General features: G+C 45.4%; 2 protein-coding genes across 4 annotated transcripts in view; both read right to left on the bottom strand.

Annotated features, from left to right (window-relative positions):
- PACS1 (phosphofurin acidic cluster sorting protein 1) overlaps positions 1 to 7,538 on the bottom strand; it is a 79,915-nt gene extending 72,377 nt beyond the window's left edge. Inside the window, exon 1 of one of the 2 annotated variants that reach the window (XM_070766451.1) lies at positions 7,127 to 7,538. In XM_070766451.1, coding sequence (XP_070622552.1) covers positions 7,127 to 7,491 — 365 coding nt within the window. In that variant the 5' untranslated portion in view covers positions 7,492 to 7,538. The remainder of the gene's footprint in view (positions 1 to 7,126) is intronic. The other variant, XM_070766450.1, reaches the window with a different exon arrangement.
- A 1,994-nt stretch (positions 7,539 to 9,532) lies between these two features.
- On the bottom strand, positions 9,533 to 16,473 carry UQCRQ (ubiquinol-cytochrome c reductase complex III subunit VII). Of its 2 annotated transcripts, none has more exons than XM_070766397.1 (3): positions 16,399 to 16,473; positions 14,595 to 14,759; positions 9,533 to 9,737 (listed from the first exon to the last, which is right to left on the bottom strand). In XM_070766397.1, the coding sequence occupies exons 2-3, from the start codon at positions 14,743 to 14,745 to the stop codon at positions 9,643 to 9,645; spliced, it is 246 nt and encodes an 81-aa protein (XP_070622498.1). In that variant the 5' UTR covers positions 14,746 to 14,759; positions 16,399 to 16,473; the 3' UTR covers positions 9,533 to 9,642. The 2 variants fall into 2 exon arrangements, with proteins under 2 accessions (XP_070622498.1, XP_070622497.1); XM_070766396.1 differs by having other exon boundaries at positions 16,335 to 16,425.
- Positions 16,474 to 16,476: the final 3 nt, after the last annotated feature.

The following is a 16,476-nucleotide window of genomic DNA, read 5'->3' as shown; positions in this document are numbered from 1 at the left end:
TAGACATGTAGTGATATATATAAAGAAAAGGATAGAAGAAAAGAAATAAAAATAGAGAAGATATACGAAAGGGAGATATATGAGATAAAGGAGAGACAATTGGACAGGGGACGAAAGGCACAAACCAAGTGGATATTTCCGACCGACAAAAAAATAATAACAATAGAAGATTGACAGCAGAAAAAGACCCCATAGTCCATCTAGTCTTCCCTTATACTATTTCCTTTATTTTATCTTACAATGGATATATGTTTATCCCAGGCACGTTTAAATTCAGTGACTGTGGATTGACCAACCACGTCTGCTGGAAGTTTGTTCCAAGCATCTACTCCTCTTTCAGTCAAATCATATTTTCTCACGTTGCTTCTGATCTTTCCCCCAACTAACCACAGATTGTGTCCCCTTGTTCTTGTGTTCACTTTCCTATTAAAACACACTTCCCTCCTGAACCTTATTTATCCCTTTCACATATTTAAATGTTTCTATCGTGTCCCCCCTTTCCCTTTGGTCCTCCAGACTAGACAGATGGAGTTCATGTAGTCTTTCCTGATCAGTTTGATGCTGAAGACCTTCCACCGTTTTTGTAGCCCATCTTTGGACCCCTTCAATTTTATAATATAATAAATAAATAAAAAGTAAAATTAGCCTTTTCACTAGCGAAACTGATCTTCAGGAAGGAAGGAAGGAAGGAAGGGAGGGGAAAAAAAGAAATATTATCTAATAAACAGCCCCAGACCTGTTGCTAGAAATGCCCTGGAGATAACAAGCGAGCAACCGACAACATTGATAACACAACACTGGGGATATTAGAAAGCCTTTGTGGAGGTGTGTTTGCTAGCAGGGAAATATTGAACAAGGAGGGAAGGCTCTTGATAAGACAGAAAGGAAGTTTCAACTCCCTCGATCAACAAACAGGGGAAAAAAATCCCAGATAAATATTTATTCTTTCACTTAAAGAGATAAACATCCTTCTTTGCCATAGGACGGAAAAGGCTGTGCTGTTATTTTGCATTTATCCTTGAATTCAACTTATGATGACTTATCATTTATGACTTATGACCACAACTTATGCATTTATCCTCAACTTATGACGACTTATCATTTATGATGTATGACCACAACTTATGCATTTATCCTCAACTTATGACGACTTATCATTTATGATGTATGACCACAAATAATAATAGACCTTTATTACAGTCAAAGACCATCAATATAATAGTAATTTTAAAAAAAAATCCAAGAACCGTTTCAGATTCTTAGAATCTAGACATTTTAGTAGCTCTTTGATTCTAGTATCAGATTCTTGGGTCATAAATGGAGTCCTTGACTTACAGCAGTTCACTGACCATCCAAAGTGGGTCGTCACCCAAGTCAACAAAGACTTGCTAGGTGTTGAGGTTCTTGGACATCTGGAGACAAATGACTTACAGAATTCATGTCTTTTGGCTGACCAACCAAAATTAACCCATTGTAAATATACAAAAGATGTACCACAACTTATGCCGCCTCTGGCATGGGTACCGTAGGTTCGCCATCACGGTGGTGATAGAAGCGCTAAAAACAGAAGACGGCGAGTTAGGACCATCCCAGCATTCTCACACGATCAAAATAGGGGTTGCTTAAGCAATCAGGACGTATTGACGGCGGTCGCGGCATCTGTCCCCATTTGCGACCTTCCCAGCCAAGCTTACGAAAGGTCGTAAGTCGTGGTCATAAATTGAGGATAAATGAATAGGTTGTGGTCGTAAATCATAAATGATAAGCCGTCATAAGTTGAGGATAAATATGTTCTGTCGGGCTCTCTGGTAGACTCCTCCCAAAAATTCACAGGTACAAATTTCAGACACACACACGTTTGACAATTCAAAACAATGTTCTTTATAAGGAAAATTCACTTAAACCAAGCCCTCTTTTGGTATAGCACAGAGCACTCGTCTCCAAACAAACTGGTAATTTGTACAAGTCCCTTATCAGTTTTGTAGCTTGCAGCTGTGAAGCAATTCACAGTCCTTCTTTCACAAAGTGAAACACACTTTGCTGTGGTTTAGTTTCAAAGCGGGGAAAAATCAGCACACAAAAGGTCAAAGGCAGCAAAGCAGGCACGAAACACAAAGATCAGATAATCCTCCACAATGGCCAAACCCACAGGCTGCTATTTATAGCAGCCTCACTAATGACCCCAGCCCCACCCAACCACAGGTGGCCTCATTTTCTTTGATAATCATCTCTCAGTTGTTGCTGCCTATGCATCGCTCTCCGCATGCGTGGCTGTATCATTCACTCTTGTTCTGAATCCAAGGAGGAGCTAGAGAATTGATCTCCTTCTGAGCTGTCTGCCCCACTCTCCTCCTCCCTGTCACTCATGTCTTCTTGGTCAGAGGAGCCTTCATCAGCAGATTCCACCGGGGAGGGGGCAAAACAGGCCTGCAGCATGTGGATGTCTCCCCCACATCCACAGTCCTTGGGGCAGGAGCTGGGCCAGAGCTAACCACAACAAAATGCACAAAAGCTCCCGTCTTTTAAACTTCCTCATTTTTTGCTTTGAAAGCATTTTGCTTCTCATTCGAGGGGCGTCTTCAGTTCTGACCCGATGTAAGGGAATGGAAGGGTTGATATTTTTTGCAGACGGATTTCCAGGGGGGGGAAAACTGAAGACTCCAGGAACTATTTGCGCTACTCGGGGACATAGACAATCCTCCGAGAGGCCTCAACGGCTCTCTAAAAACGATGCAAATGACGATTAGCCTGCAAGGAGCATCAATCCTTCCATTTCCCACCATCCAGAGTCGGAGAAGCTTCTGGGATGAGAAGCTAAACGTCTTCGAAAGAAAAAACAACAACAAAATCCAGTTGCCTCCCCCCAAAAAAGGACCTTTTGGGCAACCGTGACCTTGGATGACCGAGAAACGCTTCCCCGTATCTTTTTAAGAAAGCGTGCCGCCAGTTGGAAGCCGCACCGTTCTAACCAAACCAGATTTTGGCACAAAAGGCAAATTAACGACAAAAAAAAAAGAACCAGCCGAACAGGATACGGAGCTCGCCGGCTGCCAATGATGGTCGGAAGCTGGTTTAAAGCAGGGGAGGCACGTGCCCGTCACATGTTGGCAACCGAGGCTCTCCAAATCCGAGGAAGTGCTTGTAACCGGAACCACGCGGCGGGTTTGAGTAGACAATAAGGTTGCGGATACAGTAACTTCAGGGCATTATCCGAGAGGTAAATGCAACCTGGAGTTTGGACAACCTGGTGCTCAGATCATGTTGTGGGAAGGAGGGAGAGATGGGGTGGGCAACGTTCTTGAGGAATTATCTATCTATGATCTATCTATCATCTACTCCTATCATTTGTCTATCATCTAATCTATCTAAATATTAGCTATCTAGTCTATGCACTCTAATCTGTCTATCATCTCAATTTGTATCTATTCCTTTCTTCTTTTCTGCCTCCCTTCTGTATCCACCCTCTTCCTTCTTTCCTGCTTTTTCTCTGTCTACCCATCCGTCTCAATTTCTATTCCTTCCTTCCTTCCTCCCTTCTTTTTCTCCCTCTCTCCCTCCTTTCCCACTTTTCTTTTCTCTTCCTTCTTCTCTCTTTCTATCTTTTTCCCTCTCTCACTCCTTCTCTTTCCTTCCTCCCTTCCTTTCTTCCCTTCCTACCACCCTTCTTCCTCCCCTCCTCCCTTCCTTCTTTTTCTCTCTCCCTCCCTCCCCACTCTTTGCGTTCTCTCCTCCCTCTTTTCTCTTTCTATCTTCTTTTTTCTCTCTTTCCTTTCCTCCTTCCTTTCTTCCCTTCCTTACCCACCTCCCTTCTTCCTCCCCTCCTCCCTTCCTTCTTCCTTCTTTTTCTCCCTCTCTCCCTCCTTCCCCACTATTCTCCTCCCACTTCTCTTTCTCTCTTCTTTTTTTCTCTTTCTCTCTCTCCTCTTTCCTTCCTTTCTTCCCTTCCCTTTCTTATCTACCTCCCTTCTTCCTCCTTTCCTTCTTCATTTCTTCCTTCTTTTTCTCTCTCCCTCCCTCCCCACTCTTTGCCTTCTCTCCTCCCTCTTTTCTCTTTCTATCTTCTTTTTTCTCTCCTTCCTTCCTTTCTTCCTTCCTTCTCCTTCCTTTTTCTTTCTATCATCTCCAATGAAACCGTAATTTTTCCCCTCTCCAAAAGTCGGACCCAATGGAGAACCACTCAAGCAGAGGGGTCGGGCAGGAGAACAACACTTAATGGGCTTTGATTAATAAGCACGGTGAGACTGTCGACCAGATGCAAGATTGGAGGCGGTCCTCGGCTTACAACCGCAACTGAGGTCAGAATTTCCGCCGCTAAGCGAGTTACTGCCCAATTTTTCCACCTCTTTTGGGGGGGGGCAGTTGAGCGCATCAGCACCGTTGTCAAATGAATTGCAGGGCTATGATCCTCGAATTGAATTTGATTCGCTGAGAAATTGGTGAGCCGTCGAAACACCCATCGGTTTGCCAAGTGGCCAAATTTTGGTTCACGGGATTTTCTGCCCCAGCCGTAACCATGAGGACTAGGGCACTTTTTCCCCACAGTGCTGTTGTCCACTTTGTGTCCCTGAGACAAATGGTTATAAGCCGAGGAAATTCACAAGCCAGCATCCCACCAAGGACCACAGAACGGCCAAGCCATCCACGCCACTACATCGGTGGAAGAACACAACTCAAGCCACAAGACCCAGGAAGGAGGCCTCTCCCACCATCACTTCCCACACATTTTTACACACACACATCACCTGTGTTGCCTTTCTCATTTTCAGTTGCTTTTGGAAGGGCCTGGACCTTTAGAAGGGCTAGAAAGCAGGGGGAGGAAGAGGAGGAGGTGGTGAAGGAGGAAGGGGAATGGGAAGAGAATTTAGAGGTCTTTGATGCTCTCTGTGCTGGCTGGTTTTCTTGCAGATGTTTCATGGCCCAGCTAGGCAACAATATCCAGGTTAGAATGGAGAAGGTGGTGGTGGTAGTGGTCGTGGTGGTGGAGGAGGAGGAGAAGAAGAAGAAGGAGGAGAAAGAAGAAGAAAGGAGAAGAAGGAGAAATAAGGAGAAAGGAGAAGAAGGAGGAGGAGGAGGAGAAGAGGAAGAGAAAGAAGAGGAAGAAGAAGAAGAAGAAGGAGGAGGAGGAGAAAGAAGAAGAAAGGAGAAGAAGGAGAAATAAGGAGAAAGGAGAAGAAGGAGGAGGAGGAGGAGAAGAGGAAGAGAAAGAAGAGGAAGAAGAAGAAGAAGAAGAAGAAGAAGAAGAAGAAGAAGAAGAAGAAGAAGGGAGAAAGGAGGAGGAGGAGAAGTGAGAAGGAGAGAGGAGGAGGGGGAGGAGAATTTAAGAGGTCTTTGATGCTTTCTGAGCTGGGTGGTTTTCTGGAAGACATTTCATGACCCAACTGGGTAACATCATCAGGGCCAGAAGGGTTTTCAGAGAGGAGGAGGAGGAAGACTGTGGGGCCTGAGCGTAACGTCAGGCATGCTAACCTATGCAATGAGGACCCCAACCCAACAATCGGAACTCCCTGCTCCATTAACATCTCTATAAGCCGTATAGGAAACGTCTGCGGTGCCAAAAACTCCAAACACATACGCCAAACACCCATGTTCCACCTGTCCACCATCAACATCCCTTTGAAATCTTCCCCCCCTCCTCTTCCTCTCCCCCTCCTCTTCCTCTCCCCCTCCCCAATCTATGGGGTGTCCACTTCAAAGCGGAGCAGGGGGGCTAATGAACTGGACCAAGGAAGAGATGGGGGTCCGCTAACCTTCGCCCCAGGGGTCTTGGAGGGGCTGGGGATGATGGGAAGAAGCCCAACATGGGGGGATCTTTGGACAGAGGGAGACGATGGGAGGTGGGTTGCCATCCTAGGGTTTCTTTGGGTGGTTGGGGATGATGGGAGTTGGGAACCCCATCACTAGAAGTATTTGGGTGGCTGGGGATGAGGAGGAGAGGGGAGGCGCCACCTCACAGGTCCTTTGAGTGGCTGGGGAACATGGGTCCCCAATCCATGGAGGTGCGCTATTTTGATAGCTGGGGATGATGGGAGGTGGGCTGAGCTCTTAAGGGGTGTTGGGAATGAGGGGGGATGGGAATGAGGGGGAGTGGGCCCCCACCAGAGATCTTTTGGCAGCTGGGGATGATGGGAGGTGAGCCGACCATCCCAGTGTTCTTTAAAGAGCTGGGGATGATGGGAGGTGGACCTCTATCTTAGAGCTCTTTTGACAGCTGGGGATGATGGGAAGTGAGCCCCCACCCCAGAGGTTTCTAAACAGCTGGGGATGATGGAGTCCTCTGGAACACAGGATTATGGGAAGTGGGTCCCCACGCAAGAAATCCGATGGAGCTAGGGAGGATGGGAAGTGGGGGCCCTACCCCAGAAGTCCTCTGATGTTGGGAATGATGGGACATGAGCTGGCACCCCAGATGTTTTGACAGCTGGGGATGATGGGCGGTGGGCCTCCACCCAAGAAGTCCTCTGGAGCTGGGGATGATGGGAAGTGGGCTGGCACCCCAGGTCTTTTGACAGCTGTGGGTGAAGAGAAGTGGGTCCCTATCTGAGAAGTCCTTTGGGGCTGGGGATGATGGGAGGTGGACCTGAACCCGAGAAGTCCTCTGGAGCTGAGGATGATGGGAGGTGGGCTGGAACCCCAGGTCTTTCAGCAGCTGAGGATGAAGAGAAGTGGGCCCCTACCTGAGAAGTCCTCTGGGGCTGGGAATGATGGGAAGTGGGCTGGCACCCCAGGTCTTTTGACAGCTGTGGGTGAAGAGAAGTGGGTCCCTATCTGAGAAGTCCTCTGGGGCTGGGAATGATGGGAAGTGGGCCCCCACCCCAGAAGTCCCCTGGAGCTGAGGATGATGGAATATGGGCTGGCACCCCAGGTCTTTCGGCAGCTGTGGATGATGGGAAGTGGGCCCCTGCCTGAGAGGTCCCCTGGAGCTGAGGATGATGGGAAGTGGGCTGGCACCCCAGGTCTTTCGGCAGCTGTGGATGATGGGAAGTGGGCCCCTGCCTGAGACGTCCTTTGGGGCTGGGGATGATGGGAGGTGGTCCCCTACCTGAGAAGTCCCCTGGAGCTGGGGATGATGGGAGGTGGGCCCCCACCCCAGAGGCCTCTCCCCAGCTGGGGATGAGGGGAAGCTCACCTGGGCACGCAGCTGGGGGAGCTCCGGTCCACCTCCCAGGTGGCGTAGAGGTTCATCTGCACGGGGCGCCCCCCGGCCGCCGAGCCCGGCGGGGCCTGAGCGAGGGGCGCCCCCCCTCCTCCTCCTCCGGGGGCCGAAGCCCCTAGGCCCGCCGAGGGCTGCTGAGGCGGCGGCGACGCTGAGGGCTGCGGCAGCGTCGGTGGCACCGCCGGCGGGGCCAGCAGCTGAGGCGTCCCGGTCAGAGCCGGAGACCCGGCCGAGGGCTGAGGAGCCGAGGGCGGGACGCAAGGCGCCGGCTGGAGCAGCGAAGGGCCGGCCGCGGAGCCCCGGGGGCCGCCCAGCCCCGACGTCCCTCGCTCCGCCATGGCTCCGCCGCACGCGCGGAAACCTCCGCCTTCCCCTCAGCCGCGACGCGGCCGGACTGACAGACGGGCGCGCGGCCGCGCGGCAAGGCCCGCCCTTTCTCTCGCCGTCGCGCCACGCCCACCCCCCACGCAGGCACGCAAGCACGCACGGCGTCGCCTCGCTTCCACACACAAACACACGCAAACCCCTCCCCCCTCCGCTCCCGTGCGCACGCTCACTCGGAGGGGGAGGCAGAGAGGAGCAGAAGGAATGAAAAAGGGCGGAACTTTTTCTTGTCGTCCCGCCCATGATTGGTCCAGCCCCGCCAGGCACAATTCCCCGCCCACGAGGGCGTTGCTCTCCTGCCTGACCCGCCTCTCCGCCTGAGTGGTTCTCCTTTGCGTCGGATTTTTGGAGAGGGGAAAAGTTTATGGTTTCATCGGAGACGATAGAAAGAAAAAGGAAGGGGAAGGAAGGAAGGAAAAAGAGAAAAAAGAAGATAGGAAGAGAGAGGAGGGAGGAGAGAAGAGTGGGGAGGGAGGGAGAGAAGAAGAAGGAAGAAGAGAGAAAAACAGAGAAAGAGAGAAGAGGGAGGAGAGAAGATTGGGGAAGGAGGGAGAGAAGGAAGGAAGGAGAGAAAAAGAAAGAGAGAAGAGGGAGGAGAGAAGAGTGGGGAGGGAGAAAAAAGAAGAAAAAAGGAAGGAAGAAGGGAGGTAGATAAGGAAGGAAAGGGAAGGAAGGGGGGAGGAAAGAGAAAAAAGAGAGAAAGTGAAGAGAGAGAAGAGTGGGGAAGGAGGCAGAGAGAGAAAAGGAAGGAAGGAAGGAGAGAAGAGGGAGAAGAGAAGAGTGGGGAAGGAGGGAGAAAAAGAAGAAAGGAAGGAGAGAAAAAGAAAGAGAGAAGAAAGAGAGAAGAGGGAGAACAGAAGAGTGGGGAAGGAGGGAGAAAAGGAAGGAAGGAATTGAGATGGATGGGTAGACAGAGAAAAAGCAGGAAAGAAGGAAGAGGGTGGATACAGAAGGGAGGCAGAAAAGAAGAAAGGAATAGATAGAAATTGAGATGATAGACAGATTAGATAGGTAATATTTAGATAGATTAGATGATAGATAAATGAGAGAGTAAATGATAGATAATAGATATATAGAGTAGATAGATGATAAAAGTAGATTAGATAGATGCTAAATAGATATATAGATTACACGATAGATGGTAGAGTAGATAGATAACCAGCTACATGATAGATGGATGATAGAGTAGATATATGATAGATTAGATAGACAGACATAGATAGATCCACCTCCCTAGCTTTATTTTTTTTTCCAGGCCTCATTTTTTCCAAACAGTGGGGGGGAAGGATTTGTTTTACATAAATCCAGATAGACAGAGACACTCCAAAAAAACCCAGGTGTTTTTTTACACAGTACACATCACATTCACAGACCCAAGTGTGTGTTTGTCAGGGTGTGTGTGTGTGGAAACGATGACACACAAACTGACAGCAATAGGAATCGATAGAAAAGTGATTAATGCGTGCAAGCCCAAAATTCACCCCTTTTGCCAGCCGAAGCGCCCGTTTTTGCGCCGCTGGGATTCCCCTGAGGCTCCCCTCCGTGGGAAACCCCACCTCTGGACTTCTGTGTTTTTGTGATGCTGCGATTTCGCTGAGGATCCCCTTGCTGGGAAACCCTACCTCCGGACTTCCGTGGCCAGCTAAACGCCCGTTTTTGCGCTGCTGGGATTCCCCTGCAGCATCGCAAAAACACAGAAGTCCGGAGGTGGTGTTTCCCATGGAGGGGAGCCTCAGGGGAATCCCAGCAGCGCAAAAACGGGCGCTTCACTGGCAACAGAAGTCCGGAGGAGGGGCATCCCAGTGGCGGCGGCTTGGGTTTGTAAGGTGAAAGTAGTTTGGAAGAAGAGGCAAAAAAATCTTAAACCCTGGGTTTGTATCTCGAAAAGTTTGTATGACGAGGGGTTCGTAAGACAAGGTATCACTGTATTTTTTTTTCTTTCTGGGGCAGCTGTGCATCGCTGGACAAAGCTTTTAAGAGAAACACACCCGAGGATGGAACACAAAAGTGGTTTATTTAATCCTGGTGTTCTTACAAGTATGCCTCGTATCTTCGGAACCGAGAGGAGGGGAAAGTCAAAATAAATTTTCTCTCCATGAATCTTCTTACTCGTCGTTTTCGTAGTCGGCTGGGTTCTTCCTCTTCAGTTGCTTATTGTAGGCGTTTCCCCAGGAATAAACCATATACGCAATGACAAATTCTTTAAAAAAACACACACACAAAACAGAAAGTTAGTTTGGGGTTGCACGTCCAGTTTAGGGTTAGTTTAGGTTGCACGTCCAGTTTAGAAGGGACCTAATCCAGTTTTTCCAACTCTTTATCACTTCCTACAGTTAGTCCTCAACTCGCGACTATTATTGAGCCTCGAATTTTTGTCGCTAAGCGAGACATTTATTCCTTGCTCTGTTTTTCCACCTTCTTGACAGAGTTTTGAAGAGACTCCCTGTCAACACTCTCACTCCAACAAGCATTGCATCATCAATCCATCAGTGTGTCATCTGGGCACAACATTTTTGTTTCAAAATGTTTACTTTTATATTTTCTTAATATTTATGCATCTCTATTTTTACAGTTCAATTTAACTCACCTTCTGTGTCAAAACATTTTCCTTCTTGCTTTATTTAATTATATATCTCCTTTAATTTGTATTCATCCCCTATCCCAGTGTTTCCCAACCTTGGCAACTTGAAGATACTTGGACTTCAACTCCCAGAATTCCCCAGCCAGCGAATGCTGGCTGGGGAATTCTGGGAGTTGAAGTCCAGATATCTTCAAGTTGCCAAGGTTGGGAAACACTGCTCTATCCAATGAGGAAAACGCTTTCCTTTAATTGTCTTTAAGTCTATTCCTTAAGGTGAAATACAGTACAGGAAATAGTATAAGGGCAGACTAGATGGACCACAAGGGCTTTTTCTGCCGTCAGACTTCTATGTTTCTATGTTTATGCACATTCTAATATTTTCCTAATTATCTCCCCCTTTGTAAGAAATTTTCCTGCTTTCCAATTTTGCACAAATAACAATTCTAGCTGCCATTATTATTACACGAATGATTAAATATACATTTTCTTTACTAGATTTCTCTGACAAAATACCCAAGAAAAACATCTCTGGCTTCAAATTTGTGCCCAATACTTTCTCGCTTCTGCACATGTCCATCACATATGATAATATGTTCCTGGTGCCTGGTGGCATCTGAGAGATGTGAATTTTGAATTTTGATCATTGGGATGATGCCATGTTTGTAAGGGTGAAAAACTGATCGTAAGTTCCTTTTTTTTAACTGACACTGTAACTTTGAATGGTCGCTAAATTAACTGTTGTAAACATGTATTGATATAACACACACAAAAAATATTATTTAGTGTAAACATATTCAAACTAAAAAAAAAGTTACTTAGCTTTCTTTAGTTGGGATATTCAAATTTATTCTACATATAATCTACTTTATTATTATAAAATATGATATACTTTCCTATTGGAATAACTATTTTATTAGACATAGAATTATGGTTTATTAGATTTTTTTTTTTGCTGCAATATGAAGAATTATTTTATATATAACCTTGTTTTAGAAGATTATAAGAAAATTGCTTTTTTGGAATAATGAGCTCAACAGATTTGTAAGATTCAAATAAGAAGTGAATCTGATGACCAGCGATTAATGTAAAGGTTATCGTAATGTTTTAATATTAGATAGAGAAAAGCTATACTTTAAGAGGTTTTTGAATATATAAGATATTATATGTTTTTACAGTTACAGTGGTACCTCTACTTAAGAAGTTTTCTAGATAAGAACCGGGTGTCCAAGATTTTTTTTGCCTCTACTTAAGAACCATTTTCTATTTAAGAACCCAAGGCCGGAAAAATTTCCCAGGGAATTTGAGAGCAGCACGAAGGCCCGGCCAGTTTCCTGCCATTCCCCCTTTCATCCCGGTCATCTCGGGCTTTTCTGGGCTGTCAGAGGAGCCTTTCGGTGGCTCTTAAGGAGGCTTTGGCAGCCCAGAGCGAACGAAGCATTTTCCTTTCTCTGGGCGCTTGGAGAGGGAATAAACCTCTGCCAGTGCCCAGAGAAAAGAAACGCTCCCTTCGCTCTGGGCAGCGACTGTCCTCCTCCTCTTCTTCCTCCTCCTCCTCCCACCCAAATTCTGAGCTTTTATTTCTTTCCTAATGGGTTTGCACGCATTATTTGCTTTTACATCGATTCCTATGGGAAAAATTGCTTCTACTTACAAACTACTTAAGAACCTGGTAACAGAATAAATTAAGTTCTTAAGTAGAGGTACCACTGTACTTTGTGAAAGAAAGAGATATAAGAGCCTCCATTAAATTATTACAAAATAAAAAGAAAAAAATTGCATATGTTTGACAATAAGCTGGATTTTGTGTTGGAAACTATATACTGTTCTTTTTAACTTTGTGTTGGAGAAAAAAATATGATACAAAAAAAAATATTAAATGTTGTAAAACCAGGACCAGCTGTTTAATTTCCCCCCACGGCTTCAAGGCTTCCCTTGTGTCTAAATGTTCTCAGTCATTGTGCTAATCAAAACAATATCAAAACTAATTGTGCTCTTAAAGCAGGTTATAATGTGGGGATTACAGTAATCGCCTAGTTCCAAGATGTCTGAACGCAAATGAAACCTTGGACAGCCAGAATCATTAATCCTTAAAAACCAGACAATCCTTGCAATCAAAGAGACGGAGAAATAGAGGTAGGGGAGACACAACAGGATTACCTGCCAAAGTGGTCCAGCTTCGATTTATGCATGCATTTTTGTCTAGCCAGGTTAATTAATATTTTAAGGACGTGTTTATTCATTGAAGGGCTCCGGCACTTATCTCCTGGCTGTTTGTTATCAAGTTGCCAGGGATAAGAATGGACACAAATGAAAATTAAACATAACAAGACCCAATTCTTATTTTGTCCTGCTCTGGTGCGCCACCTACTGTCTTCTAATCAAGAACTTTTCTAAATTATTATTTTTTAAAAATAATTTTTATTGTATAAACATTAAAAATAATCTATCCCAGCTTATGATTGAATGATAAGATAAATGTGGATGATTGGTTCTTTAAATATATTGGGGTTTTAGAAATTAAATTATATGTTTTTAGTATTGAAGGGGTGTTTTTTTTAGAGTGTTTAATGTTAGATTTAAAAAGGAATCCTCAATCTGAGTATTGTACTGGCAATTCTGTGCTAGCAAAAACTTCAGAAGAGAAGGATTTGGGGGTCGTGATTTCTGACTGTCTCCAAATGGGTGAACAGTGTAGTCAGGCGGTAGGGAAAGCAAGTAGGATGCTTGGCTGCATAGCTAGAGGTATCACAAGCAGGAAGAGATTGTGATCCCGCTGTATAGAGCGCTGGTGAGACCCCATTTGGAATAATACTGTGTTCAGTTCTGGAGACCTCACCTACAAAAATATATTGTGAGCTGCCCCGAGTCTATGGAGAGGGGCGGCATACAAATCTAATAAATGAAATGAAATGAAATTGATAAAATTGAGTGGGTCCAAAGACATGCTACAAAAATGGTGGAAGGTCTTAAGCAAAAAACTTATCAGGAAAGACTTCATGAACTCAGTCTATATAAGTCTGGAGGGCAGAAGGGAAAGGGGGGACACGATCAAAACATTTAAATATGTTCAAGGGTTAAATAACGTTCAGGAGGGAAGTGTTTTTAATAGGAAAGTGAACCCAAGAACAAGGGGGGCACAATCTGAGGTTAGTTGGGGGAAAGATCAGAAGCCACGTGAGAAAATATTATTTGACTGAAAGAAGAGTAGATGCTTGGAACAAACTCCCAGCAGTGGTTGGTCAATCCACAGTCACTGGATTTAAACATGCCTGGGATAAACATAGATCCATCCTAAGATAAAATACTGTACAGGAAAAAAGTATGGACCAGGAGGTCTTTTTCTGCCGTCAATCTTCTATGTTTCTATTTCTTACATGCTTTGTATTTACCTGCTGTGAGCCGCTCTGGAGGGACGGCACAGAAATCTAATAAATAAATAAATACATGAATTCCAAAGTTGAGACTTTGGGAAAAGCTCATAGAAGAGCAGCTAAAAAGGTCAAAGGCCTGGAGACTAAACCATAGGAAGAACGGATATGCAGGATTTGGGTCTGGCTAGTCCAAAGAAAAGAAGAATTAGGGGTGATAGGATGGCGGTATGCCATGATTTGACGGGGCTACCACAAAGGGGTGTCAAACTATTCTACAAAGTACCCAAAGGCAGGACAAGAAACAATGGTTGGAAACTAATCAAAGACCTAAAATTAAGGAGGAACTTCCTAACAGTGAGGACAATTAACCAGCGGAACTCCTGGCCTTCAGAAATCATGGGCGCCCTATCACAGAAGGTTTTTAAAGAGGAGACTACACACTTATTTATCTGGAATTATATAGGATCTCCTGCTTGAGCAGAGGGCTGGACTAGAAGATCTCCAAGATCCCTTTCAGTTCTATATTCTGCTAGGAGCTGGATACCAGTGCTTCGGCCATGAAGCTATGTGATTGGGGTTGATAAACTGACAGTTAGCTTGAAAAATGAGTAAGTAGTTGCGATCGGGCTTGATACATTGACACTTAAAACTTAAAAATTTATGTAGAATGTGTCACTGCTGAGCACTCCAGAGCATATTAATATAAGGCAACTGGCAGTTGGAATAGAGTTCTTTTCAGGTGGGGAGGGGGAGTAGAATGTCTAAACTCCTTAGCATCAGAACGTGTTAATATAAGGCAACTGGTGGTTGGAACAGAGTTCTTTTCAGGTGGGGAGGGGGAGTAGAATGTCTTAACTCCTTAGCATCATGTTTAAGTGTGGCAAGAAAGGTCGTAAAATGAGACAAAACTCACTTCACTGTCTCGCTTATCAATGTAAATGTCAGGTTTCAATCGTGGTCGTATATCAAAGTCTACCTCTAACTTCAGAAATCTAAAAAGTCACTTCCTCAGGGGTGAAAAACCGGGCGAGCAAAAACCTTAGAGGAGCCTGTTTTTGTTTTGTTTTTTAAATTTAAATATGTTTTCCCGCTCTCCCCCACTTACGAGGCGCCACCCGGAAAAACGAGGAACTGAAGCGTCTCCAGGTGTTTAAAATCCTGTGCGAGATGTTGGGGAACACTTTTTGTTCAAACGGAGACAGGTAGTAGCTGACGATGTGCCTTGTTTTCATCAGGTTTCCAAAGTTTTTCCCCATCTTGGCAGATTGTTCTGTGGAGGGGGGGGGGGGAAGGGACAGAGGACATTTTAATCTTTATTGATTATTTTATTATAGGAAACAGAAAGGTTGGTTAGATACATTTTATTATTATGTCAATACAACACAGCAAACGAGATCACTATGCTGGATTTCGTATTTCATCACCAGCTGGGCGCTTCCCAAGTACCTAGGACTGTGTGATGTAGCGGCAAATTATGTGTGCCAGCCTTTTGCAATTGACAGATGGAGATTTTGTCAATCCCGAGGGTTTTCAAATGTCCGCTGAAATCCTTTGGCACTGCGCCCAGTGTGCCAAGTACCACTGGGACCACTTTCACGGGCTTATGCCAGAGTCGTTGCAGCTCGATTTTTAGATCTTCATATTTCATTAATTTCTCTACCTGCTTCTCCTCAATTCTGCTATCTATCTATCTATCTATCTATCTATCTATCTATCTATCTATCTATCTATCTATCTATCTATTTGATTTTATTTTTATGCCGCCCTTCGCCTTAGACTCAGGGCGGCTTACAACATGTTAGCAATAGCACTTTTTAAAACAGAGCTAGGCTATTGCCCCCACAATCCAGGTCCTTCCTTTAGCCTCTGACATGACATTCTCTCCGACATCTTCGCTATCAGACTCAGGTTCCAGGTACACGGGCCTAGGGGACTAGGTCACACCCGTCTCTCGATCATCCTGTCGTGGTAGTGGGGCTTGTGTGCTTCAATGAAGCTGAGAGCTGTGCCAGTGGTAGTGTAAACTACTGGTAGGTCTAACCTTGCCGGAGTGGTCAAAGCAGAGGAGCCAGACTAACTGTACCTAACCCATTTAAACTAATGGAGAGACAAAAGAAAACAAAACAAAAAGAAGTCCATGGCTGCTGTGGAACCTGGGCAGCCATCGACAAATGAGCTACAGGAACAAAACAAAGCTTACAAATCAAAAAGCGGCAGAAATTCTCAATGTCAGAGAATCGCACAATCATGAAGTGTTGTTGTTGTTGTTATTATTATTTTTATTATTATTAAAATTTCGCTGGCTGGGGAATTCTGGGAGTTGAAGTCCAAATATCTTCAAGTTGCCAAAGTTGGGAAACACTGGACTAGATGACCTCCACGGTCCCTTCCAGCACATTTCTTCTGTATTCTAGTCCAAACCCCACCCCACACTCAAGCAGGAAACTACTCCGAGTGCTTCCGCCACCGGTGACATGTTCATTTATTTATTTATTCGACTCCTATGCCGCCCAATCCCGAAGGACTCAGGGCGGCTTATAACAATATAAAATACAAGACAATAAAAAGAAGTCAAATGTAAAACTAAGTTATAAAACCACGAATTAAAAACCCTAATAAACATAATAAACGGACCCCACATGCATGCTAAACATTCATACAATTTGGCTACTGTTGTTATTGGTTCCTATATGATCCTTCCGGGTTACTTTGGGCTCAGCCTGGTCTACCTTGCAAGGTTGTTGTGGAAGGGCCGGGGGGGGAGGGGGGGGAAGGGGGGGAAGCTCCTTCAACAAGAAGACGGACAAATCTACTCCAGACGTTTTTAAAAAATGAAGAACTGAACCTTAAATATCTCCCAACACGCGAGACTCCCGGCGTTTCCCACGACCGTGCGTGACAGTATTCACCCTTTTCTCCTCCAGCTTCAGCCGCCCTTCTCTTCCTGCGCTTCCGGGGTTTTAATGTCACTTCCGCTTCCGGGGGAA

Source organism: Erythrolamprus reginae, chromosome 13, assembly GCF_031021105.1.
Source record: "Erythrolamprus reginae isolate rEryReg1 chromosome 13, rEryReg1.hap1, whole genome shotgun sequence".
In the NCBI taxonomy this organism is placed as follows: Eukaryota; Metazoa; Chordata; class Lepidosauria; order Squamata; family Dipsadidae; genus Erythrolamprus; species Erythrolamprus reginae.
The sequence above is the reverse complement of the archived record's forward strand: the minus strand, read 5'-3'. Positions and strand labels throughout refer to the sequence as shown.